This window comes from Asterias amurensis, chromosome 20 (genome assembly GCF_032118995.1).
Source record: "Asterias amurensis chromosome 20, ASM3211899v1".
In the NCBI taxonomy this organism is placed as follows: Eukaryota; Metazoa; Echinodermata; class Asteroidea; order Forcipulatida; family Asteriidae; genus Asterias; species Asterias amurensis.
In genome coordinates, this window is record NC_092667.1 from 10,866,223 (window position 1) to 10,893,486 (window position 27,264).

At 38.6% G+C, this 27,264-nt stretch overlaps 1 protein-coding gene across 1 annotated transcript in view; it reads right to left on the reverse strand.

Moving 5' to 3' along the window:
* Window positions 1-6,780: 6,780 nt before the first annotated feature.
* LOC139952119 (protein piccolo-like) overlaps window positions 6,781-27,264 on the reverse strand; it is a 39,121-nt gene continuing 18,637 nt past the window's right edge. Inside the window, exons 8-22 of the mRNA XM_071951081.1 lie at window positions 24,624-24,705; window positions 23,448-23,564; window positions 22,512-22,632; window positions 19,704-19,798; window positions 18,778-18,896; window positions 17,298-17,533; window positions 16,625-16,718; window positions 15,153-15,224; window positions 14,295-14,547; window positions 12,548-12,715; window positions 11,652-11,826; window positions 10,602-10,696; window positions 9,636-9,749; window positions 8,689-8,831; window positions 6,781-6,988 (exon numbers count right to left, since the gene is read on the reverse strand). Coding sequence (XP_071807182.1) covers window positions 6,812-6,988; window positions 8,689-8,831; window positions 9,636-9,749; window positions 10,602-10,696; window positions 11,652-11,826; window positions 12,548-12,715; window positions 14,295-14,547; window positions 15,153-15,224; window positions 16,625-16,718; window positions 17,298-17,533; window positions 18,778-18,896; window positions 19,704-19,798; window positions 22,512-22,632; window positions 23,448-23,564; window positions 24,624-24,705 — 2,061 coding nt within the window. The 3' untranslated portion in view covers window positions 6,781-6,811. The remainder of the gene's footprint in view (window positions 6,989-8,688; window positions 8,832-9,635; window positions 9,750-10,601; window positions 10,697-11,651; window positions 11,827-12,547; window positions 12,716-14,294; window positions 14,548-15,152; window positions 15,225-16,624; window positions 16,719-17,297; window positions 17,534-18,777; window positions 18,897-19,703; window positions 19,799-22,511; window positions 22,633-23,447; window positions 23,565-24,623; window positions 24,706-27,264) is intronic.

Sequence of the window (27,264 nt, forward strand, 5' to 3'; positions counted from 1 at the left end):
ACTATTAACCAATAATTGACAAAAAAGATCATGTATTCAAATTATCGCTACAAAATGCAAATAATGGTGAAAAATCTTACATAAGATTCGCATTCAAAGAGTCCGTGTAACGGAAGCTTGTTATATGGCCCCACGGCGTGGAGCAATCAGAACGTAAGCCTCGGGGCTTATACCGTACCGCACATGCCGTGTCTCGTGGGGGGCTGGAGGTGTAATGCCAGGCGCTATGAATTCCAAGCGTACGGGTCTCGCCGTTAGCTTGGGAGGGGTTGGGAGCCAGACATCAAAGTACATGTTTGTCATCGTGGGTTTGTCAGTCGGTACACCTCCGTTATTTCTTATGATCGCATAATGCTCTGTTTTGTTTCATGACTCCTAGTTTCTTTTTGTTAGGAGTTTTCAGGTAATTAAAAAAGATTGATTATGTCAAAACGTAGGAATACCGCATTTTGTTATATTGACAGTGTTATTGTGTGAGTAGCTTAAAAATGTTTTACATAGAAGAAAAAAGGATAACAAAAACGGAGCCCCGATCGTATAAAAGGACAGGTGAATAAGAATTTTGTGAAAGGATGAAACAAAAATAATGATAAAATAAAATTTCATCAAAGCTTTATTTTGTCAAAAAAAAATAATTTTTTAATTCTGTGAATGAAGTGTTATTTTTGAGATTGTTGATGTATTATTTGGTTCTGTTCCAAGCTACGCAGATACTCAGCTACGATTATGTTCCTTCAAGTTATGCTATAATATCAACAGGTACGTTTTCAAGCCCGAGTCAAGCTACGCCTACGTTCCAAGATATGCTTACGTTCCAAATGATAAGGTTACCTTCTAAGCTACACAGCTACGCTTACAATCAAAGTTTTGCTTACGTTCCCTCAAGTTACGCTATAATAACAAAAGGTACGCTTTCAATCCTAAGTCAAGTTACGCTTTTGTTCCATACGCAGCTACGTTTCTGTTCCAAAATACCCAGCTACGCTTACGTTCCAAGATATGCTTACGTTCCCAAAAATATGGTTACGTTTCAAGTTACACAGCGTCTCAGCTACGCTTAATCCAAGATACAATTAGGTTCCAGTTACGCTATAACCAAAAGGTACGCTTTCAATCCCGAGCTAGGCTTACGTTTCATACACATCTACGTTCACGTTCCAAAATACCCAGCTACGCTTACGTACCAAGATATGCTTACTTTCCAAAAAATATGGTTACGTACCAAAAGAAATGGTTACGTTTCAAGCTACGCAGCTACTCAGCTACGCTTATACAATCCAAGATATGTTTAGGTTCCAGTTACGCTATAATCAGAAGGTACGCTTTCAATCCCGAGTCAAGCTAGGCTGACGTTTCAAGATTTGCAGCTACGCTTACGTTTAAAAATACATTCTCACAAGGACGCTTTTGAATCCCTCAAGATGCACCCCCTCCCCCCGAGAAAAAAATCTTTCACTGTGAACAGGGCCCATTGATCAGTTTCATCTGTTTAGCAGAAAATACTGCTTACAAATTTTCTGTTTATAAATTCAGTCGGGCACCAGCCAAAAGTTTTCAAATTTAATTAAAATTTGGCTGGTAATCAGTTTCAGCTTTGCAATACTATTTTGTGCTAAGCAAATTTTGTGCCACTATGAAGGCATTATGAAATTGGGTCCTGGCACGTCGGGAGCACGTAACGCCACGATCGCATTCCAAACTGCATCATGGCTGTGCGGTAGTATGTCTAGTTTATTTGGGCAGGAATGCTTTATTTACTTGTCCCTGTCCCATCACATTCTGGGTTAGTTTCTTTGTGTTCTCCGTGACGATCTTTGGATGTACGTCGAAGCACGAAGGTCTACCTCCATCGTCGAAGGATTTGCCTAATCCGTTTATGCTGGTTGTATGGATAGACTGGATCCTTATGCTGCGTCATAGTAAAACGTTGCTATAAACAAAGCACCAGTCTACTTACAACATTGTGCGACAATGTCACACAGATTTTACAGTTGCAACGGCTGGAAACACGTATACGCTGGCCTTTTACCGCTTTGGGGTTTTAAATAATTTTTCGCCAAGTACGTGACATTTTGATCATTTTTTTTTTACAGCAACCATCTATAAAAACATTATTTATGATTCTACATCCCTAAATTGCGTAAACGGTGAGCCGGTGTGTCCCTTTAAGGATTTTATTACACTTTAAATGTATATTCAATATGAGAAATGCACCAATAAGCTCTGCTTTGGGAGTTTTTTTTTCTTCAGCCCAAACAAAAACAAGGTGTTCGGTAGATAATGTCCAAATTAGAAGAGCTGGTGCAAAGAAAAAAACAAAAACATTAAGAAACTTAATGTTTGTAGGAAATATCAATGTACGTACAAGCCTGGCGGGAATTTATTTTTTATTTTTATTGCAGCTTGCTTTGTTCTCAAGATAATGTAAATAATGGTCAAAATTGCTAAACAATGTAAAACAATGCATTAGCATCGGGCAGTTAATGCCCTTTACTAACAATACTGAAAAAAAAGCTACTGCAACCAGGGTTTGGAGTAGGGTAAGTTTAAAGTTTGGGATAGGCTAGTTAGTTTCTGAGTGGACTGTTTATATAATAACGCACGAGTTCTTTCAAGCAAGTTTGAGCAAAACTTTGCGGTCTGCATCATTTTAATTCTTCCTTTTAGGAATTGTAACCTCACATGAAATATGAAAAATAAATGTTTATTACAGTTCATACAGCCGTCAAGTTGTAACGGTTACTTAATTGGTGCAATTATAACATACAGAAAATGAAGAATAAACGTACAACAGAAATAGCAAGAGAAAGACAATAGATCAAACAACTCAAAACGGTAGCGCCCTTTTCAGTTTTTAGTTATTATTGAACTTCTGTTCCAATAAATCCAAAACAAAGTCCCTACAACACATTCCATGTGAACAGTTTCTAAACTTTTTTTAATGACAAAAGTTACCTCAATGTTGTATTGACCCTGCTTTAATTGTCAAGGTTGAATAATTGTGTCTCCGTTGATTATTCTAAAGGTATCAAAGGTGGTCACAGTATTTTATATGCGGTAGCTTGATCGAATAGAATACCCATATTTTTTAAAGCCATTGGACACTTTCGATTAACAGTTTTTTTCCAAAGGCCCGTACTTCGTGTATCACAACTTATATATAAAATAACAAACCTGTGAAAATTTAGGCCCAATCGGTCATCGGAGTCGGGAGAAAATAACGGGGAAACCCACCCTTGTTTTCGCACGTTTCGCCGTGTCATGACATGTGTATAAAATAAATCCGTAATTCTCGACAACGAGAATTGGTAATTGTTTTAATGTTTTCTCGAAAAGTAAAGCATTCCAGGGAATAATATTTCAAGAGAAGTCTTTCACCACTACCTTCTGTAAACCCTGTAAGTTATTTGTAAATCTAAGAACTTTTTTTTTTTTATTTTTTTTATTTTTCTGTTCCGAAAGTGTATAATGGCTTTAAACACAGTTGATCATTCATGTAGTTAATAGATCCCGGTTAAGTGAAGCAGTTTGAATCCTGTTCCATTTGTTTCTTGTCTCGTATGGAATTTTATTATACTGATCTTGTCAGGGGAGGGGATCAAACATAAGCTCTATTTTGAAAAAAATTGTTAAGACAATTTTGCTCCAACAGCATGGGTCTGGTTACATCCATTCATTCATTCAACTCAATAATACGTTTACTCCATACTCTTGTTGGAAAAAACCTGAATCTGTAAATAGAGGAAAAAACACGGCGTTACTTATAATTCAATATTAATTGACTACCAATGAATGTTGTGTTTGACATTAAACGTGTATAGGCACAAGTTGGAATAATGTAAGTAGTTTTAGTTGTGCCTATACAATTATAACATTTTCTTACATAGACCGGCGACACCTTTGTATAAAGAAGGCACAGTATGTACACAAGTATAATATATTATTTATTATAAAACATCAAAACATACATTCACATCATGTTGGTGTAGCGAGAAATTATTGTACACGACGTAAATTTACGCAATAATGAGCGAAGATACTATAAGTGATAATAATGCAGCAAGGTGTTAGTTATTCGAGATCTGAATTTCCCTCAGGGAAAGTCTGCTGCCCCCAAGCGTTGCGCAACATTTAAATGGAGGCTTTGGAACGCTAGGTGGCAACAAAACGACTGCTTAATTATCGTTAATAAAGCATCAATCTGAGACGATGGCCCATCTGACGTCACACTTCCGAGGCCCGTGACTAATTCCATACATTATGGCCTTACCAGGTCCACATTTTATAGAGCTGCGACACAAAAGGTAGCAAAATCATGTCACATGTACCAGCGGTGACTGGTTAAAATGTTAGATCTTCTTTGCTGAGCAGAGTTTGTTTAACGTCTGCTTGATTAGCAGCTCTGTGAAATTGGGTCTTGGCGATGACGGTGGCCTTCTGGTGCCTGCTGCCACCTAGCGTCCCCCAACCTGTCGTTTCTGTATTGTTTCTAAAGACATAGCGTAGTCATTAAAGACAGTGGACACTATTGGTAATAGTCGAAGACCAGTCTTCTCACTTGGTGTATCTCAACATATGCATAAAATAACACACCTAAAATTTGAGCTCAATCGGTCCTCGGAGTTGCGAGATAATAATGAAAGAAAAAAACACCCTTGTCACACGAAGTTGTGTGCGTTTCTGATGTTTGATTTCGAGACCTCAAACTCTAAACTTGAGGTCTCGAAATGAAATTCGTGGAAAATTACCCCTTCCTCGAAAACTACGTCACTTCAGAGGGAGCCATTTCTCATAATGTTTTGTATTATCAACCTCTCCCCATTACTCGTAATCAACAAATGTTTTATGATGATAATTATTTTGAGTAATTACCAATAGTGTCCACTGCCTTTAAACACTAGCCAATGTAAGGACTTTCCTGTAATGGTGAAATACGTTTTGGAAAAACAATAATTCTCCCAGCATGTGTTACATGCCAAACTTAATAACTATCGAAATTTGTGCGAAACAAATGTTTTTTCATTAAATACATTTTTTATTAAGGCTTTTAATATGAAGCATGGTGACTACACGACACACCTGAAAATTCAGCGTTTATGATAGGAACAAGTCGAAACTAAATAACTTGCCTACACCGTTTTTTCGTAAAAAGAACATCATACTTCAAAACACCTATCGCCAATATTAATACAAGCACCTTTTCAATACTGTTTATATTTTATTGTTTATATAGCACCAAAGTATGTACATGAAATTTGAAACAAAAAGACACACGAAGTAACTGAATTCGTATTGCTATTGCTAAATAATGCACTGAAGCATTTCCCCGCAGCAAAGCATCGGGTTATGACCCAATATAATGTATGCGTTAGAAGCAAGTTGCGCAAAAAAATAAAAATAAATAAATAAAATATCAGGTAATGTTGTTAAAGCTCATGCAGTCCAGAGCTAACAGCTTTGTGAACGGTCTATATTGAGATCAATGGTTGATATTCACCGGGTGTGTCTGCTACCACCAAGCGTCCAAAAACTGTAAAATTATGAAGTTAAAATAATTTGAAGCCACGAGCATGACGAAATAGCACATTTTAACACAATTATTCTCTAGTTCATTTTACAAATTAAAATTTAGAATTCGAACTTATAAACACAACGACTTCATATCATACAGCGGCTCTCTTGAACATTACAGGGACAAAATACGACTGATATAATGTCATATAAAGGCAACTATGTTAAAACGAATGTCACAGGGAAATAAGTTCAAAAGCTGGATATATACACGTGTTATTCTTTCAAAAATACTTTTTTCAACTACAGTTGCGCAAACGGAAAATTATTATACATGTCATAAAAAACTCGTGGTAAAATACTATCTCAGTTGAAAGAACCCTAAGATCTTTTGGGAAAAGTTTTTTTTTTCACCGATCGCAGCACTTAACATTATAAAAGACACACGGCAACCATGTGCGTAAAATGTCATACGAAATTCAGTTTAATTTGTATGAAACTTTCACTATTTCTTTCACCACTGATGTATTTTCTTCAATTTATTACAAAATGCTATCGAATGGTTGATCAAACCATATAAAACTGTGTATAGTTCTCTATTGTCGGCCATCTTTAAAAGACGAGTTTGGTGCACACAACCCTCTTCATCTCTTAGCCTTTTGTCAAGGCCTTTGTGGCTTGAACAGCTTCGTAGAGCCGCGGTCCCAAGCGACTGGAACAGGAGACCACAGACGGAGTGGCAAAGCCACGAGGGCATTTTCAATTATTTTTTTTGCGGTTTCTTTAAATCACCAGTGACCCGTTTGGGAGTTGGATTATCGCTTCAGACTGCTCATTCTTAAAATTTAGAAAGACAAAAGTAGGGCAGCACCCAGCAGTCTTGGATGAGACAGGTTTCTGAGCGAATATGATCCTGTGGACCATCCACTCGAAAAAGCTAATGGTTAAAGTGAATAAAATAAAATAAAAAAACGGACGCAGTTTTCAATCCAAATGCAGCACAACCCAATAAGCAGACTAGTCTGGTACCCAGCATTCGCCCCTACCCTTTTTTGTCACAAAATTGCTTACACTCGCAAGTTTTCTTAACTCTCTCAACACATGTATACGGCTCTTGGTAGGTGAAGTTGTCAACTCCCTTTCCAGGGGTATTTATATTTTGCGGAGCGAGCTCCGTCAAGGCTGGAGGCTCTCTATCCTAGGCACAGGATGGGGGACAAGAATACCGAGCGGTGAAGGCAAGAGAACGAGGAAATGATCGAGGTTGTATCTCAGAGAGTTTCCAAAATAAAAGCAGGATTTAAAATTTGAGGAGCTCCAAACTTTGTGAAGATTTGAGGCTTTCGTAGGCACCAGACGGGAACAATGTATACCATGCGGTTGAATGTGTGGTTTCCTCGAGGATGTCGAGGGTAATGCGCGCCTCACCCAGGCACTGGTTACTCTCACGTATCTTGGTCTTCCTCCACAGCATCACCTGGATAAAGATGTGTTAAAGCCATTATACACTTTCGGTACAGTAAAGAAAACAAAATTTTACAGATTTACAAATAACTTACAGGGTTTACAGAGGCTAATGGTGAAAGACTTCTCTTGAAATATTATTCCATGAAGTGCATTACTTTTTGAGAAAACATTAAAACAATATCAATTCTCGATAGCAAGAATTCCGGATTTATTTTAAACACATGTCATGACACGGCGAAACGTGCGTAAACAAGAGTGGGTTTTCCCGTTATTTTCTCCAGACTCCGATGACCGACTGAGCTTAACTTTTCACAGGTTTGTTATTTTATATATAAGTTGTGATACACGAAGTGTGGGACTTGGACAATACTGTTTACCGAAAGTGTACAATGGTTTTAAAGGCAGTGGACACTATTGGTAATTACTCAAAATAATTATCATCATAAAACATTTCTTGATTACGAGTAATGGGGAGAGGTTAATAATACAAAACCTTGTGAGAAACAGCTCCCTCTGAAGTGACGTCGTTTTCGAGGAAGAAGTAATTTTCCACGAATTTGATTTCGAGACCTCAAGTTTAGAGTTTGAGGTCTCGAAATCAACCATCAGAAAGCACTCAACTTCGTGTGACAAGGTTTTTTTTCTTTCATTATTATCTCGCAACTCCGACGACCGACTGAGCTCAAATTTTCACAGGTATGTTATTTTATGCATATGTTTAGATACACCAAGTGAGAAGACTGGTCTTCGACAATTACCAATAGTGTCCACTGGCTTTAATATTAATAATAATTAGTTATTATGTTGAGAATTTCTACGATAAATATTAATGCACCTAAAGGCACTTGACACTATTAGTAATTACTCAAAATAATTTTTTTAAGCATAAAACCTTACTTGATAACGAGTAATGGAGAGCTGTTGATAGTATAAAACATTGTGAGAAACAGCTCAGTAAAATATTTGAATTTGATTTCGAAACCTCAGAATTAGAGTTTGAGGTCTCGAAATCGAGCGTCTGAATGCACACAACTTGTGCAACAAGGGTGTTTTTTCTTCTGTTATTCTCTCGCAACTTCGACGACCATTGAGCTCAAATTTTCACAGGTTTATTTTATGCATATGTTGAGATACACCAAGTGAGAAGACTGGTCTTTGACAATTACCAATAGTGTCCAGTGTCTTTAATATTAATAATAATTAGTTCTTATGTTGAGAAATTTACGATAAATATTAATGCACCTAAAGGCACTTGACACTGTTAGTAGCTACTCAAAACAATTTGTTAAGCATAAAACATTACTTGGTAACGACTAATGGAGAGCTGTTGATAGTATAAAACATTGTAAGAAACAGCTCAGTAAAATATTTGAATTTGATTTCGAAACCTCAGAATTAAAGTTTGAGGTCTCGAAATCGAGCATCTGAATGCACACAACTTGTGCAACAAGGGTTTTTTTTCTTCCATTATTCTCTCGCAGCTTCGACGACCATTGAGCTCAAATTTTCACAGTTTATTTTATGCATATGTTGAGATACACCAAGTGAGCAGACTGGTACTTGACAATTACCAATAGTGTCTTAGACATTAGTGCCCTGATCACTGGGCAAATAACATTAATGGTAACCTATTTATAAATCAAGCAGAAACCAGGCTGTTCCAATGACTCGAGTTAAATGAATTCAAACCATCATTAATAGTTTACTGACCTGTAACCTTCGACCTGTGATGTCACATGCAGAGTATTTGAGAGTCTGAGCATAGTGTGGTTCACACGTAGCATGCATGACTTTAGTCTTACGTTTCACCAACTGTCTGTCGCCCTCAAGGAGGTACGTCTTTACGTAAGTATCTGGGCAAAAAAGGTCCAGAAAATTGATATAATTATTATACAAAATTCAGTTCAAGCTTTACTGGTTACGTGTTGGCTTCCCAATTATCTCTACGCTGTGAAGTACCAATTACTATAGGCCTATCCACTATCCAAGATTAAAGGAACGTTACAGAATCGGTAAGGACAAAATCAACTTACAACTTACACGGTCTAATGATGATGATGATAGTAGAAAACACACATTGAAATATTTCTGTCCGAAATGTCATTTTTGATGAGAAATAAACAATCTAACTTCGCATTCGGAGTTAATCGCTCAGTGAGCGTTTTGTTCATTTTGTTTGCATCGATATTATGCAAAATGTGTAGTCTGTTTTCAATATTTTTCTCGTGACCCAGATGGCTGGTCGATCTCGAACTTCTACTGGTTTGTCAGTTTAAGTACATGGTGATGGTGGATTACATAAAGTGCTTTTAAAAGTTGCTGGCTGTTTAAAAACTGCCAGCAACTGTTTTGTAGCAATTCCAAACAACTTTTACACAGAGAATTACCAAAGGGTTATTATATCTTCCATTTTGACATGGGACATAAAGTGCTTTTAAAAGTTGCTGGCTGTTTAAAAACTGCCATCAACTGTTTTGTTAGCAAAACCATGTTCCTTCGTTAAAATGTTTATTGCGCAATCCAAACAACTTTTACACAGATAATTACCAAAGGGTTATTATATCTTTCGTTTTGACATGGGACATGTACCGCAAAAATGCAAAACAGTGTTTTGCCCTTCATTTCGACACTGAACATCTACGGTTTAAAAAGCTCACCTAGTGATTCCGATTCGCCGTGAAAGAGCAAACCGGTTGCGCAGATGATCTCGACCTCTAAGGACCCCTTACTGACTGCCATTGCAAGCTTGATGAACCCACACGGTCTACCATCTGTATTTAGAAATTGGATCATTGTGGTTAAAGGTAATTTCATTTTCAATTTCAATGGGAGACTTTCAGGACGCGTGGTGGCGGTGGCAGCAGACTTACCAGGTAAAATCCATTGTTCTCGGTAATGTGTGCTTGCTCAGAACTACGTAAACAATGGAAATTTACCTGGTAAGTCTGCTGCCACCTAGCGTTCCAAAGTCTCCCATTCACATTATTATCCACGATGGGAAATTCATTTCGGCCTTTCATACACCAAATTTACAAATAAATTACACAACAATATTTTGTTTTACCATACAAAAAATACTACAAGCCACAAAAGTATGTAGTGTTGTACATAATCTAAATGAAACCACTAAAAAAGGTTAAGTGTAACCCCAAAAGCGATTAACAAGGAAAGAAATACCGAGGGATCTTTTTTTACAGGACTACTCTAAAGCAATTATAACTATATGACAACATCAAAATGTTTGTAAATGGGACTATTGTGTATTTACAAGTAATAAGCAAATGCAGAAAATACAACACTAGCTAAAAACATGTATAATACAAAATATTATATAAAAAAAACCAACAAAAACATTTTACAACACAGATTGAATTATTCAAGTAAAATAGTGAGTTTGTAAAGTACTTAATAATACACTCTAATCACTTCCGAGTCAGACTTAGACTTGTGAACGGGTTGTGATTGGTCTGTCGTTGTGAGATAGTCGACTGGCGACGTTATATGATTCAGTTTACGACTTGTCCACAAGTCTAGAGTTTGCCCTGATTCCGGGTCAGGCTATAACAACCCGGGAACTGGTCGACAAAACAAACCAAAAGACAAACAAATCAAAAAGTACTCACTAAAGTTTTCTAGAAGAACCTGCCCGGGTCCCGGCTCTGTTATCATACCATCCTCGCCGTCAGGTGCTGGCCGAGGCATTGAGCACGTAGACAGCCTACACTCGAAAGAATTGTCGTACAACACAGCGTCAAAGTTTAAAGGCAGTGGACACTATTGGCGATTACTCAAAATAATTGTTAGCATTAAACCTTACTTGGTAACGAGTAATGGGGAGAGGTTGGCAGTATAAAACATTGTGAGAAACGGCTCCCTCTGAAGTGCCATAGTTTTCGAGAAAGAAGTAATTTTCCACGAATTTGATTTCAAGACCTCAAGTTTCGAACTTGAGATCTCGAAATCAACCATCTAAACGCACACAACTTCGTGTGACAAGGGTGTTTTCTCCTTACATTGTTATCTCGCAACTTTGATGACCGATTGAGCTCAAACATTCAGAGGTTAGTTATTTTATGCATATGTTGAGATACACCAACTGTGGAGGCTAGTCTTTGACAATTACCAATAGTGTACACTGCCTTTAAACGAGTAACTGTTTTAAAACGGTTCATGGTTGTCAAAACTTCTGACTAAAAACATTAAAAAATCCATGTAAATTGCAATCGTATAACACAGGGTCAAAGCTTATGCTGTTTATGTTTTAAAAAAGGTAAAGAGTATTGTCAAAACCTAACATTAATACCATCAAGTTATTTAAGAAAGCTGAACTTAATATATTGACAGGAATTGGAAGTCGACAGTAAGAGGGGAGAGAAACAAATTACCAAGAGGTCCCCTTCTTTAAGGGGCGCCAAGTCCAAAACTTAGACACGATTTTGACAAAAATCTCACTGAAAGGCTTCGTGTACACACCAGTTCATAAACCGCTTTTATAAGGACTCGATCTCTTGGAAAATGTGTGCATCACAAAACTGATATAAATTATTCTTAAATTCTCGGTTTTTTGTTTACGGTCGAAGGAGTCATATCCCTCTAACGTAATCAAAGAAAACATTGCGTTTCCAGTTGAGGACATCTTCCTCGACCTCGAGGGATCACCCACTATGGTATACCTGAAGTGATAGTCAGAGTCCATGCTGTTACGACTGCCGCTGCTGTAGCTTGTGCAACTCTCCCAGTCACTGCCTGCAATGCTGCTCCCTGCTATACTGCTACCGAAACTAGATGAACTACGCTTACGTCTCTCGTTGAACATATCCGGCCACGTGTCCTCAGAAGGCCCAGCAACTGGTCGAGGAAAAAAGTAAAATTTCAGCGGGATTTGTAATTTTTTTGTTTCAATTTGACGCTTGCAAAGTAGGTTTTAAAACTGTGATTGGTGAGTTCAACATTGCCAAAGTAAGGTCTTGGGCAAGACAACATAGGACAGATACAGACGAGAGAACCAGATCTTACATCTGTGGGTGTTAACATGGCATCAAAATGATTTGTTATTAAGGAAGTTAGTCTGATTTTAACACCCAATGTTTTTTTTGTTTTTTTTTAATTTTTTATGCAAGTCGCCAGACACACAAGGCCTGAAGGCCACTTCAGGGTGTGGGCTACAATCATTTTTTTTTCCCCCAGAGGCCGTGCCACCTTCTCCTAGGGCTGAAACAGGGTTACTACAGATAGGCTTGGGTATCATCAGTCCGAAGCCTGGCCGGCATTGCAGAAAGCACCACCTCCCAAATTTTACGTAGCAAGTTTCATGACCTAGAATCGAACCCACACTCTGATCAAACACCAGAGTTTAAATCCGGTGCTCTTAACCACTCGGCCATGACACGCCATGTTCATGGTGTGAACATTAATTCATTTTGTTCGTATCTAAATGTTACAGTATTTGATAGTGTCAATTTTAACTCTACAGTTTTTGTAGTGTATTTATAAGCCCATATTGATAAAATAGCATCTAAGTGCAATGATAGGGGAGGGAATATTTTAGAAAACTGAGAGGTTCACTTACCAATGATTTGAGGCAGATCGCTCTTGTTATAAGTATTGCATCCTGCACTTGGGCACGACCTATGTCTGGATAGAGGTAGGCGGTCAAATCGATCCTCCATAGCGAGTTGTGATGCAGCCTCTACAGATAGTGGCATAAGTCCCTCCCGACCACGCCCATATTCCCTAACTGTTAAAACAAAACACACACACAATATTTTCAAACAAAATGGTTTCGAACTCATCAGTGTTACATCGGGGATAAAGAAAATTAAAGGAACATTACTGAGTTGGTTTTGCTAGCAAAAAAAATAGTTGCTGGAAGTGTAAGCACTTTATGTAATTCAACAGTTCAAAAACTACCGAACTTGTAGAAGTTCAAGATCGATCGGCCATCCTAGTCACGAGAGAATAGTGAACAGCCGATTACAAATTTTGCATTGCAACGATGCCAAAACAAAAATGAATAAAACGCTGACTGAGCGATTAACTCCCATCGCGAAATTATATTATTTATGTCTGATCAAATATTAAATTTCAGACAGAGGGATGTTTTCTACTATCATCATCATTAGACCGTGTAAGTTTTTATGTAAATCTGTGATCTTCACGATTTTTTTTTCAAACCAGTTCTGTAACGTTCCTTTAACTTTGGTTTTAACCCTTACCCGATGTGTGTAAGCAGTAATAATGCATGTGATTTTTCATCAAGGACTCGGGGAAATTACTGAGTATACAGTGCTTACATACAACGGTGTAAGGGTAAAACACAAAATAAAGGCAATGGACACTATTGGTAATTACTCAAAATATTTATAAGCATCGAACCTTACATGGTAACAAGTAACGGGGAGAGGTTGAAAGTAAATAACCATTGTGAGAAACGGCTCCCTTTGAAGTAATTTAGTTTTTGAGAAAGAAGTAATTTTCCACGAATTTGATTTCGAGACCTCAACATTAAAATTTGAGGTCTCGAAATCAAGCATCTGAAAGCACACAACTTCGTGTGGCAAGGGTGTTTATTCTTTCATTATTATCTCGCAACTTCGATGACCAGTTGAGCCCAAATTTTCACAGGTTTGTTATTTTATGCATATGTTGAGATACACCAAGTGAGAAGACTTGTCTTTGACACTTACCAATAGTGTCCACTGCCTTTTATATTCTTGCTTTTTATGATTATGGTAAATTTGAAGGGGATATGGGATAACTGTCAAGGTTTGGGTTGGCCACAATGATTATAGACGGGGTGTGTTTAGGTTTGGGTTATATTAACAAAGGTTAGGATTAGGACTAGGATAAAATTAAAGTTAGAATTAGTATAGGATGAGAGTTAGGGTTAGGATTAGAGTTAGGCTAGTTTTGGGCAAATTCAGATATTATTATGCAAATTCATTATTTAAAACTAACACAATGTTTATATATAGGCAAAGAGACAGGTTAGGACACATACAGTGCCTTCACCAGTTATTATCATTGGGGGTGGGGAAAGGGTGCAGAATGGGTTAATACATTATACAAAGAGACGATTTAATGTAAATCCAACCAATCATTTGGCAAAAACAAATATCCCGGGAGGGCATGCACGCTAGGTGGCAGCAGACGGCTTAATTTCAAATGTTTACCTAGATGTGACAAACCTCCTGTCAAATCATAGCGTTTCCAAGTACCGCCCATTTACTTGAGCCAAATATTATTGAGACCATGCACTAAATGATTTATGTTTCATCAGTTTTCATATTTCATTCAATGGTTCGAATCAAACTCACCAGAATCACTAGGACATCTAGCGAGCTCCTTGTGTCCGACCCCGCCGGACCCCGTGAGGTACGGGGTGAGTAGATGTGGTGCGTCCATCAGGCCCAGCCCCATAGCCTGATGTTGCTGCTGTTGGTGTATCCGTGCTAGCACCACGCTTGGAGGCGTCGTACACGGAAGCTCGCCTATGTTCTCATCGTGGTCTGCCAGCGGATACCAGACGGGTTTGCCGGACAGTGCCTCGTCTTGAAGATCTATAAGAACCTGAGGAAATGTTGGAGACGATTACTAAAAATGTGTTACGCCAGCACCATTTTGCTACCCTTACATTAGTTTTGTCTTAATTGCTGATCGGCTGATGTGTAAAGTTATCATAACGCAGAGGGATGCACATTGTACTATAGCAATCGCACAGTTTTCCAGTTGGCACAGAGCTTGTATTTTCACCATTCCAGGGGCGGACCTATAACTACTTGTACGCAAGCGGGCGCTGTTACGACAACCCGACCAGAGCCGTATATTGAGAGAGTTGCGACAACTTGCGATTAGAAGCCATTTTGTTCCTAAAGAAACGCATGGGCGAACACGGGGTCCCATACTAGTCTGCCCATTGGGTTGTGCTGCGTTTGGAGACGCAACTCTTTCAATACACAGCTCTGAACCCGACTTAACCGCCAATAACCGGTCAATACTAGAGTCACGACGATCAACTGTGTACAGTTTTTCGGCGATTAGAGGAGACCCAGCCTCGCATATAATAGACAGTGCACAATGGATACCTCTCGTCGCTGATCGAGCAAGGCAGTCTGGGAGAGAAATGGCACGGCAAGGTCCTTACACTACAGGGAACGAGGTTGTAGGAAACGTACCTCTCCTAGGAATGTGTTCATGCAGTCTGGTCGCTCATCCCACACCGTGAACTCCAAAGACAGACCTGCTATCTGAGAATGAATGAGAATAAGACACAGGTTTAAATCATATTCATCTGGAATGTCAAACTGATCAGCCTAAACTAATTTTGCTGGATACTGCTACAGGAGCAAAGACGAACCAGTGTCCAATATTGTTCTGTGGACCCCTAAGCATGGGAGGAGGAAACCTGGTAGACCGGCAATAACTTACACTGACATTCTTAAAATGGACACGGGACTTGAATCAACAGATTTCAAGTCGGTAATGGGGGACATAAAGGCATGGGGAACCATCGTGATTCGAGGACATTACTCGACTTAAGCAAGCAAACTAAGCTTACAATTTGAATTACTGTAAGTTGTACTTTTATTAGATGTTAAATTTAAACAAAGATCTCGGTGGACTAGTTGGTAAGATACTGCTTTAGAATGACAAGGGTCGTGGGTTCGAATCCCCGAGTAATATGCCTGTTGTTTGTTAACGGGAATCGAACTGGGACTAACAGTGCTTACACAATATCAAGAGCGTAAGCGTAAAAACAAAATCAGCTATAAGTTGGTCAGTAACAGGAAATTGAATCTCTAAGTGGTATAATTATCCCAGTCAGGGTTATCAGTGGAGAACACAGGTTTTCTACGGGTACCAATGCATTTTAAGAGATTATATGAATTGGCGTTTTTCAATTTATAAATCACTGAGGCGTCCTTTCTAGAACGTCACATGAGTACTTAAATAAATGAGGACACACAGCAATGAAACCAATACGAAGGTAAATATAAATCTTCAAGAATATTAAACCATTAAAGGCAGTGGACACCAATGGTAATTGTCATAGACTAGCATTCACAGTTAGTGTTTCTCAACATATGCATAAAATAACTAACCTGTGAAAATTGGAGCACAATCGGTCATCGAAGTTGCGAGATAATAATGAAAGAAAAAAACACCCTTGTCACACGAAGTTGTGTGCGTTTAGATGTTTGAATTCGAGACCTCAAGTTCTAAATCTGAGGTTTCGAAATCAAATTTTGTGGAAAATTACTTCTTTCTCGAAAACTATGGCACTTTAGAGGGAGCCGTTTCTCACAATGTTTTATACCATCAACCTCTCTCCATTACTCGTCACCAAGAAGGTTTTATGCTCATAATTATTTTGAGTAATAACCAATAGTGTCCACTGCCTTCAATTCGTAAAAAATTATAAACAAAAATGGGTGCTTGTCATTGACGCACGTCATCTGGAGAACTTAATACGTGCATGCCATAGACGAAAAATCATTCAGAGCAGATTTAAACAGTATTACAAATAGATAACATAACATCTCATCAAGTGCAAATAATTACAGCTTATTTATTTTTAAAAGTAGATTTTCTGACCACAAAAGAAAAATTTGAAATTTTTAGTTTGACGGTTTTACAAATCACTTACCTCTGATTGTGCGATGTTAGGAAAAACGAACGTCTTGTTCCATGCTGGTGTTGCAGTGGCTGGGATGGTTGGTGATCGGTAGCGAAGTGACTCCCTGAATAGTTAATAACTTGTGTTTTTCTTATTTATAATATTTATGGATTTAGTTTGACAGGTTAGACACATCAGTTTTACTAGAGGAATAATAAAAACAGTAAATTATAGAGCAAAACGAAAATCAATGAATAGTTAAAAGAACGTTACAGAATTGGTAAGAAACAAAAATCGTGAAGATCACAGATTTACATAAAACTTACACGGTCTAATGATGATGGTAGTTGATCCCTTAAAATATTTCTGTCTGAAGTTTCATATTTGATGAGAAATAATAGTCTAACTTTGCGTTTGTAGTTTATCGCTCAGTGAGCGTTTTATTCATTTTTATTTTGGCATCAATGCAATGCAAAATGTGTAATCGGTTTTTCACTATTGTCTAGTGAACCAGATGGCCGATCAATTTCAAACTTCTACAGGTTTGTCAGTTAATGTATATGGTGGATTGCATAAAGTGCTTACACTGCCAGCAACTGTTTTGTTAGCAAAAAACAATTCTGTAATGTTCCTGTAAGTTCACTCAAAGGTTAACTGAAATGTTTACTATAGGCTAATTAATTAAGACTTAAACTTGGTTTACCTCCTGTAAGGCAACTGATAGATGTTCACATACGGGCTCGGCGGTTGTCCCAATGGATCACCCTCCCTCACCTTCAGGCCTTTAGCTTCAGTCAGCATAACAACCAGCTCCTTCGTCTCCTCCCTCAGCATGAGCTGCATGCACAGCTCGCCAAGGTTTTGGTTTTCAGCGGGAGTGAGTTCAACTCTGGGAGCGGACGTTCTTGCGGACGAAGAGCACGAGCCTGAAGACGAAAGCTGAGGGGGAAGAAACGCAAAAAAAGTCTTTAAAACCTCCTTCTTAATGAAATGCATTATAGGTTCTGACGTGTATAAAACATCACATGGGACCTATGCATTATAGGTTCTGACGTGTATATAAAACATCACATGGGACCTATGGTCCCTTCCAAAGGACTAAGCGTCGTTCTTATAAAGACCATCAACATTTATGTACACGCTCCAGTACTTTCAACATTCCGCTTTGCAAATACTGTAGAATGTTCCTTACACAATCCCTTTCAAATGGCCTGAACAATCAGATAAGAGCCTTTAGACTCAATAATCCCACTCCAATCCGTTAAGCAATCTGTCGATGACCTTTTTCATCTAAAAGTTGCCATTAGCTCAAGTATAAGAGATTGATGTTTACATTTCTGTATAATTCTTTTAGTCAAAGATCCAACCCACGGTAGTTTGACATTATTTTGCTATTCCTTTGAAGGTGCTGAACATGTATAGGGAGACACATCCACAAGGCCAAGGGGATTGTAGCTCAAAATATTTACCGGACCAGGGGTCGATTTCACAAACAGTCCTAACTTTAGGAATAGTCCTAAGAGATATTAAACACTTAAGGCTAGTCCTATAGTTAGGACGAGTAACTCGTCCTAACTAGTCACAACTCTTTGTGAAAACCACACCTGCTAGTACAAGACCAGATTCAAAACGAGAAGAAAACAAACCCTGAGTTTTTACAGCACTTTATTAAGACATAATATGAGAAGAAAACATCAGGCCCTGTCACTCGCCTTGGGAAATGGAATTGTGCGGATTTCCACTTATGTCAAATTAGTTGGTATTGCCATTCTATGCATCTAGTATGTGAATTAAAGGCAGTGGACACTATTGGTAATTGTTAAAGAATAGCCTTCACAGTTTGTGTATCTAAACATTATGCATAAAATAACAAACCTGTGAAAAATTGAACTCAATTGGTCGTCGAACTTGCGAGATAATAATGAAAGAAAAAACACTCTTGTCACACGAAGTTGTGTGCGTTTAGTTGGTTGATTTCGAGACCTCAAGTTCTAAATCAAATTCCTGAAAAATTACTTCTTTCTCGAAAACTATGTTACTTCAGAGGGAGCCGTTTTTCACAATGTTTTATACTATCAACCTCTCCCCATTACTCGTCACCAAATAAGGTTTTATGCTAATAAATGTTGTGAGTAAATTACCAATAGTGTCCACTAATAGTATATACCTATCTCCGCACTCACCGGAGGTACGGGCAAACGTCGACGGCTTCCTGCCCTTTGACCTGATATGCCCGTCGTTTCTTCGGGGGGTGGTGTAAATAGTTCCTTGTACTGCTCCGTGTTTATGCTGTTCCGCATGCCTATCATGGTAATCCACGTAAGATCATTGGTTATTTTTTCTCCCACAAATTACATGAAATTTCTTCATTAAGAGTTAAAGAATTTCCGAGACTTTCCACCAAAAACGTGACGTCAAAGAGTAAGAGTGTTTATATTGTCATTATTTGGGTCATTAAATAGGGCTCGCTGTTTTGAAAACGAGTAACGTTGAAGCAGTAGGTGTGAGTTTGAAAGGACTAAAATGATGAATTATTATTTTTGGCTTCTTTTTTTACTGGAGCTTTCTCGTAAAAGCGATCTTTTTAAAGTTGATTAAACCATTGACGAAATCCTCGCTTTGATTGTACACTTTTCGGGTTACATGTTAACACAATGATGTTAAACCAGTGACATGAACCAATAACAATGACCAGCCAGCATAAGAATGCGAATTTAATATTGTTTTCCTTAACTAATGTTTACATGTTTCGTTGTTTACTTTTGTTGGTTGTGGTGGGGGGGGGGGGGATATATAAAATGTTCTAAACGTATTATAGTTCATTCTAAATAAGACATTGGAAACCTTCAAAATCGTGTTACACAAACTTTTAAATCTCAAACCAGATGATGTTTAACTGTTCGCTCAGTTACAACGGTCTCTTTAATTTGAAAAGGGTTCTTACACTGTGGTTGAGGCTATTAGATACTTTGAAACGCTAGGTGGCAGTAGACAAACCTGATGGTCTGCTGCCACCTCGTGTCCCCGTTCTTGTGTTGCTTTTGAACGCATTTCTGAACAGTGGTTTGGTTTTAGTCATTTTTTGCTGTTGATATCTTACTAATCTTACCAACTGATATCTTTTTCCTCCTGTGGTACACTTCTGATTCGATAGAGACTGAGCTTCCTCGTTTAGCCGCTAAAGTATCAGCTGTGGCCCTGTGCCTGTACAAAGATATATTGCATATTTGCATAAATTATATTTTGTTAAAGGGAAGGTACACGTTTGGTAACTACTCAAAACAAAGATGAACTTAAAAACTGACATGGTAAGGAGCATTTGAGAGCTGTTGATAGTATAAAACATTGTAAGAAACAGCTCCCTCTGAAGTAGCATAGATTTTGAAATAGAGGTAATTTCTCACTAAAATAATAAAAGACTTCTAGCTAGAAGTCTTTTATTCCTATCTGAAAGCACACAAATTCGTCCAACAAAGGGTGTTTTTTCCCCCATAATTTTCTCCCAACTCCGATGACCAATTGATCTCAAATGTTGAAAGGCTTGTTATATTATGCATATATTGAGATACAGCAAGTGAAAACACTGGTCTTTGACAACTACCAATAGTGTACCTTCCCTTTAAGCTAAGTAAAAGGCACTAGACACTATTGGTAGTTACTCAAAATAATTGTTATCCTAAAAAAACTTACTTGTTACGAGCAATAGAGAGCTGTTGATAAAATAGTGTGAGAAACGACTCCCTCTGAAGTGACGTAGTTTTGAGAAAGAAGTAATTTCTCACTAAAATATTTAAATTGAATAAGAGACCTCTGCTGAGGTTTCGAATTCAAGGCATGTGAAAGCACATAACTGGTGCAACAAGGGTGTTATTTCTTCCATTTTTATCTCATAACTTCGATGACCAATAGACCGATTGCGCTACCAATGTTTGCATGTGATCACGTGACTTATAGTGGGTATAGAAAAGCACAGCTACACAGTAAAGACCTGGGGGTGACTCGTACCGATGGATTACAATTGGCTGTATTTTCAATAAATAACACTTTTAACTAAAAACGGAGCCCTTTTTATTAAGTTGATTATTGTGACATTGATTTAAATCACATCTGCTGTTTGATGTTTCCAGTATTCTACTCTACAAAAGAGGTTTATTTTAAGAGTAGGGTTAGACTACGTAAATTACTGAGGTTTGAGCGAGCTCCTCACGCGCCGTGGATTTTGCGTTGTGCACGGCGTGAAGTTGGGCTGCGATAAGGGAGATCGCGAAGTTGTCCGACTCATAGCTGACAGCTACCCCTTCCAATAAAATATTTTGAGGGTGAAAATAAAGGGATTTGCAGCTTCATAAAGAGAATTTTGTTGAAAATATTGGCAGGAAAATCATTAGAATGAGGGCAATGTAAAACCACTTTCCGTCCACAAACACATGACATCGTGTGAACATTCTCTTGGAATTTCCTATTTGGTGGAACTTTGTTTAATACCCATACTGGCATTGTTCAGCCATCGGTAAGGTCTCATGACAAACTCCAGAATATTCTTCAGTGATTTCAAGAATTGAGTCACTATTTATCAAAAAATTGCAACAGTAATCGTGTCTTCTTATAGCACGTTTATATGCAGTACGCGGTGTTTGTTTACATTTTTACCCACTAATGTCACGTGAGACACGGGGCGCAATCGGTCTATTGATTATGACCATGAAAACACCGGCTTTCAAGCACCAACACATTAGCGCAGTGGGTTAAAGGTGCTGGGACTGTCTCAGTAACTCAGATCATCCGGTCCGGGTTCGAATACCGTCTGTCTCTAATATAGATTCAAGGCTTTTTGCTGCCCCTGATGGGACAGTGTGATTGGGATCTGCCTTGTTTTCTCCCCTAAAGGGACAGGGCCCGCGCGGTGGCTAGGGTTCGAGGCAGGGGGGATGTGCTCTGGGTCGGATGCAAATCCTGAAGGGTTCTATATGGCAATGGGGAGGGGCCAGTGTGTGCCATTAACTGAACCGGCGCCTGAATGCCTGACACTTCCGGAGCGTAACCTTTTATATTTTTCCACCAGATTAAATAATTTGTATGATTAAGTTTCTTGATTTAGTTTTTTCTTCAAATATCTCTTATATCGTTGCGGTAAGCGCTGACAAACCATATGATTCGAACTGCCTCTAGCTACCGGCCAATCTCGGTAGTCTAGTTGGTAAGACACTGCTCCAGGATTGCAAGGGTCCTGGGTTCGAATCCCACCCGAGTAACATGCCCGTTATATTTTTTTGTCACAGGACTCGGGAAAGTACTGAGTAAACAATGCTATTAAACACACATCGGTGTATGGGTAAAAACCAAAATTAATTTTCTGTATATATTTATTTATTTATTTATTATAATGGTTATTATTTATCACGCATACTGGTATGACCGGTATCTGATCTCAACTTGGTGTTCCAACATTGGTTGTGTTTCACTTAAAGAATTTGTTTTAATGAAGACGGGAATAAAACTGAGATTGGGAAAATCAAATTTTATCTATCTCTCTCGCAAGACGCGCCACAATTCTAGATGTGGTTTTCACTTTGATACACACACTTCCCTCCCAAATTAGTTCTGAATTTGCAGTGCGCCATGCTTGTTTACACCCAATACCCACTATAGGTCACGTGACGCACGGAATCATTTCAGTGAGGGCAATGTAAAACCACACTTTCCGCGTACAAACACATCGTGTGAAAAAATTCTCTTGAGGAATTTGGTGGAACTTGGTTACCCATTACTGCCATTGTTCAGCATTCGAATATGCCCCATGATTGCCTACTCTTTGTGGAAGAGATTGCACAGGTCTATGGCCACACCAAAGAAGTACTATTATATAATTATTAACTAATGTTTTCTTTATTTGGTAATTATTAATGTTTAAACTTACGCTTGGTAACGGACAATTCTTAGTTTCAACTCATCGCCGCATGGTTGGTCTACGATCAGTCGAACCTGCTCGAAAGTTTTGTTCTCTAAAGACTGCCCATTCCACTCCAGAATTTCATCACCTGAAGGAATGGTAAAAGGTTACATCGGCGTTTTAAAACAAACAAGTCTTTTTCAAGTTATAATGCCTCGTGAAGGAGAAAGAAGGTAAATCTTCCGTTTTTCCGACAAAAAACCAGCTTTTAAGGGAAGGTATACGTTTGGTATTTACTCAAAACAAATAGTAACTTAAAAACTGACTTGGTAACGAGCATTGGAGAGCTGTTTGAAGTAGCGAGAGAGAGAGAGAGAGAGAGAGAGAGAGAGAGAGAGAGAGAGAGAGAATTTCTCACTAAAATAATAAAAGACTTATTTTATTCCTATCTGAAAGCACACAAATTCGTAATAAATAATTTTGTGTTTTTTCTCTCATCATTTTCTTGCAACTTCGATGACCAATTAAGCTCAAATTTTCACAGGCTTGTTATTTTATGCTTATGTTGGGATACACCAAGTGAGAAGACTGGTCTTTGACAATTTTCAAAGGTGTACCTTCCCTTTATGAGGGAATATTATTGTAGGAAACACAAGAGCACCCTTAGAGTTAAAGAGTAATTCAACTTTGTGATTTTAATCTCTATGTTTACTTCTATGCTGGTACTCGTTGAAAGGCCTCTCAACAACTCAATGAGGATTGAGTTGGCGGATTAAAATCAGACTATTGGAAATTATATTTGTATTTTTAGACATTATCTGGATTTTGATTTTTGAGTACTGTTGAATGTTGGTAAATTTTAACTAGAGAACCGGCCTCCTTTCCATGTCTCTGTGGCACTGGAGAGATATGAATAATTACCACCATTGGTATGGCATAGTATTGTAACCTGACTGCCCATACCTTTATGAACAACGACTTTATCAGCCGGACCGTCGACCACCACTCTAGTGACGAAAGTACGTAGCCAGCCGTCTGAGTCCTGCCTGCCTCCAACCACCTCAAGCCCGAACCCGCGAGCTATAAATTCAAATTGAACGAGGTCGTCACAAAAGTGACAACAAAAACAAAACATGTCAACATTTACCCACTCCCTTTGGGTGTCAGTTAAAGGAACGTTACAGAATTGGTAAGAAAGAAAAAACAAATCGCGAAGATCACAGATTTACATAAAACTTTCACGGTCCAATGATGATGATAGTTGAAAACATCCCTTGAAATATTTCTGTCTGAAATGTCACATTTGATGAGAAATAAATAACCTAACCTTCGCGTTTGGAGTTTATTGCTCAGTGAGCGTTTTATTCATTTTTATTTTGGTATCGATGCAATGCAAAATTTGTAATCGGTTTTTCATAATTCTCCCGTGACCCAGATGGCCGATCGATCTCAAACGTCTACTTATCATGCTGATGCTCTTACCAGGCCACACTCCCAGTCACAATTCAAGGCAGTACTTAAAGGCAGTGGACACTGTTGGTAATTACTCAAAATAATTATTAGCTTAAAACCTCACTTGGTAACAAGTGATGGGGAGAGGTTGATAGTAAAAAACATTGTGAGAAACAGCTCCATCTGAAGTGACGTAGTTTTCGAGAAAGAAGTAACTTTCCACGAATTTGATTTCGATACCTCAGATTTAGAATTTGAGGTCACGAAATCAAGCATCTGAAAGCACACAACTTCGTGTGACCAGGTTCTTTCATTGTTATCTCGCAACTTTGACGACCAATTGAGCTCAAATTTTCACAGGTTTGTTATTTTATGCATAATGTTGAGATTCACCAAGTGGTCTTTAACACTTACCAATAGTGTCCACTGTCTTAAACAGTATTCAGCAACTTAAACAGTATTAAGCTCTCTTACGATCAGAGCATTGAAACGTAAGGTTGCCTATACCACCGGTTCTTTTTTAGAACCAGAAACAAGCACTGTTCAAAAGAGATTTACACATGGTGCCTCTGCACGCCCCAGCTTTTGTCAACATACACAAATAATAATTTGTGGACAAAAGGACCATTGCCGCGCTTGGCTATTTTTTTCCACCATAATCGTTCGAAAGTGTTATTATATACATACTTTTACACGACGTGTCGTTCTGATCCTTCTGGATGGTAACTTCTTCTGAATCGTCTCTGACGTATATCGTGGTTTCCTGCGGCTGAAAAAAAAATAGCCCAGGGCCCAATTTCATAGAGCTGCTTAAGCAAACAAATTTGTTTAAGCAAAAAATTCATTGCTTAGTAAAATCAGATTACCGGCCAAGACTCCACTCAATTGTTACGCTAAGTAAACAACAGCTAAATACTAGTCATAAGCAATGTATATGGCATGACTATTTGGCCAGTAACATGTGTAAAATAAGCGAGCTATTTTCGTGCTTAAGCAAATTTTGTGCTTAAGCAGCTCTATGAAATTGGCCCCTGGTCTGACGGTAATACAACAGACTATAATAATCATAATAATAACTAATAATTGTAAACAGCGCATTACAAAAACGTTTCAATGCACTTTACATTAGCGCCCTGCTGTCGATTTCGCCAAACTTTTCCTAACTTAGGATTAATCTTAGGACTTAGGACGAGTTAAGTTCCGTATTCCTAGACGTTAGGGTGCATTGAACCCATCCAAAGTTAGGACGAGTTACTCGTTATAGCTCGAGATAGGATTGATCCTAGCGTTTCGTGAAATTGGCAGCCGGTCTTTTGGGCCAATTACATCCCTGTAATCTTTCTCAGCTCCCTGGGGAGTTTACCGCTGTAGGTTGTAGTGGCGCCCCACAGGCTTTTTCATGTATCCATTTACACCTCTGGGCGAAGAGAAGACATTAGAGTAAGTATCTTGCCCAAGGACACAAGTAATATGACGCAAATGTCTTGACCGGGATTCGAACCCATATTCCAAAGACTTAACCACCAATTCGATGCTCTAAACCGCTCGGAAGTGAAACCCAGGCCTAACTGATACACTAATTCGATGAAAATTGGTATATAGGCGCCAATTTACGATACTTTCCTGGAAGGAACAGGGCACGTTGCCAACGGAATGGAGGCTTTGGGTTATAAACAGCTTTGTTTTTCAAATGTGCAATTAACGGTTAAACGGAATGTAGTACGTGGTTTAAGAATAGCCAAATGACGAGACAATTAGATGTGCCAAACACTTGACTTGACAGCCAAACTATCTTGTTGTGAGTACAATTTGTGATTTGTATCATGCTTATTTCTGCTAAGCAGAAAATTGTTCAGCAACTTTTCCTGAGCAGATCTATATGAAATTTGGCCCTCGACTATGGCTGGTTGATTTGAGTATTTAAACACGTTCCCCATCTCAAAGTAGATTGCGTCGAGATTAAAAAAAATCGATTTAATTTTATGCAGAGATGAGGCCTCTTGGACTGCTTTGTACAATAAAAAATAAAAAACACAAAAAACCACAAACAAACAGAAAATACCAAGGAACGTGTTCTCCATTGATGGGTAATGGTTTCGTTCGTAAAATTAACAGGGGTGAAGTTGGAGGACAAGGGGGTGGGCAAAAAAGCGTGTACGGTGTATCCATTTTTTTCCAACAACAAATACACGGATTGCTTTGTATATTATTTTATACTACCAGAAATTATCAAGAACGTGTTGTTCATTGACGGATGAAGGTCTCTTGAGTTATTAAAATTAACAGATGACGTAGGAAATTAGAAAAAGATGGACAATAAAGGAAGAGGAAAGAAGCGTGTGCTGAGTCAAAATTAAATTTAAACAAAAAATACAAATTAAAAGTCTTCAGTTTGTTCGGTGACCGTAAATAAAGACTAACGCGTATCTAGGCCAATGGGTGGGTGACGCAAATGCTCCATAGCAACAATAAGTTGTCTAGATATAGACTCCCGTATAAAATCACTTGTATACCATAGGTACACCATACTTGGAAGTAATCGGTTCTTGTCTGTCATAAAAACGGTTTGCTTAAACACAACCCAGTAAATCCAAACTTTTCAAGCAGGTTTGTTTTGTATCTTGGGATTTGGTGTTTTTCAATCGAGATGCCGACTTTGATTTCCCACGCGATTATTTTCCTCGTTTGTTTCTTTGTTTTCGATGAGGCCTTTGGAACTATGTGTCCCTCCGGCTGGTTCCAGTGGCAGGGTTCCTGCTACACCTTACTGCCTGAGAAGATGAACTGGTCTGATGGCAATACGAGTTGCGCCGAGCTAGGGGCCAGCATGATGGTTCCTGACACAAAGGACGAACAGGACTTCATTTGGCGTGAAATGAATACACGGATTAGCGGCTTGATGAAATACGTCAATTGGTATCAAGGCTTGGACGTGTGGATTGGCTGTCAAGATTTTGAAAATGACGGGTCGTTGGTTTGCATGGGCGTTAAGGAAGATCCTACATTCAAGAACTGGGAGCAGAGTGAGTTCCACAAGGAACCAAATAACCCAAATGATGAATGTGTGAGAATGGCTGGTAAATGGAGCGGTGCATGGGGAGACAGTTTGTGCAGCGATATCGAGTTTACTGCCTGTGAGATGCCCGTGTCTGGTCGCATGCAATGTGTTACAGCCAATGCTGACGGTCGCTTCGGACCATAATGAAAACAACTCGATAGAACATCCTCTTCTTATTTGAGTAAAACTAGGCTTAAGTATAATGCTTTCATCCAAACACAAGTCCTTCTCAAATCATTGACAATTGGAATTCAATTCATGCACGACGGA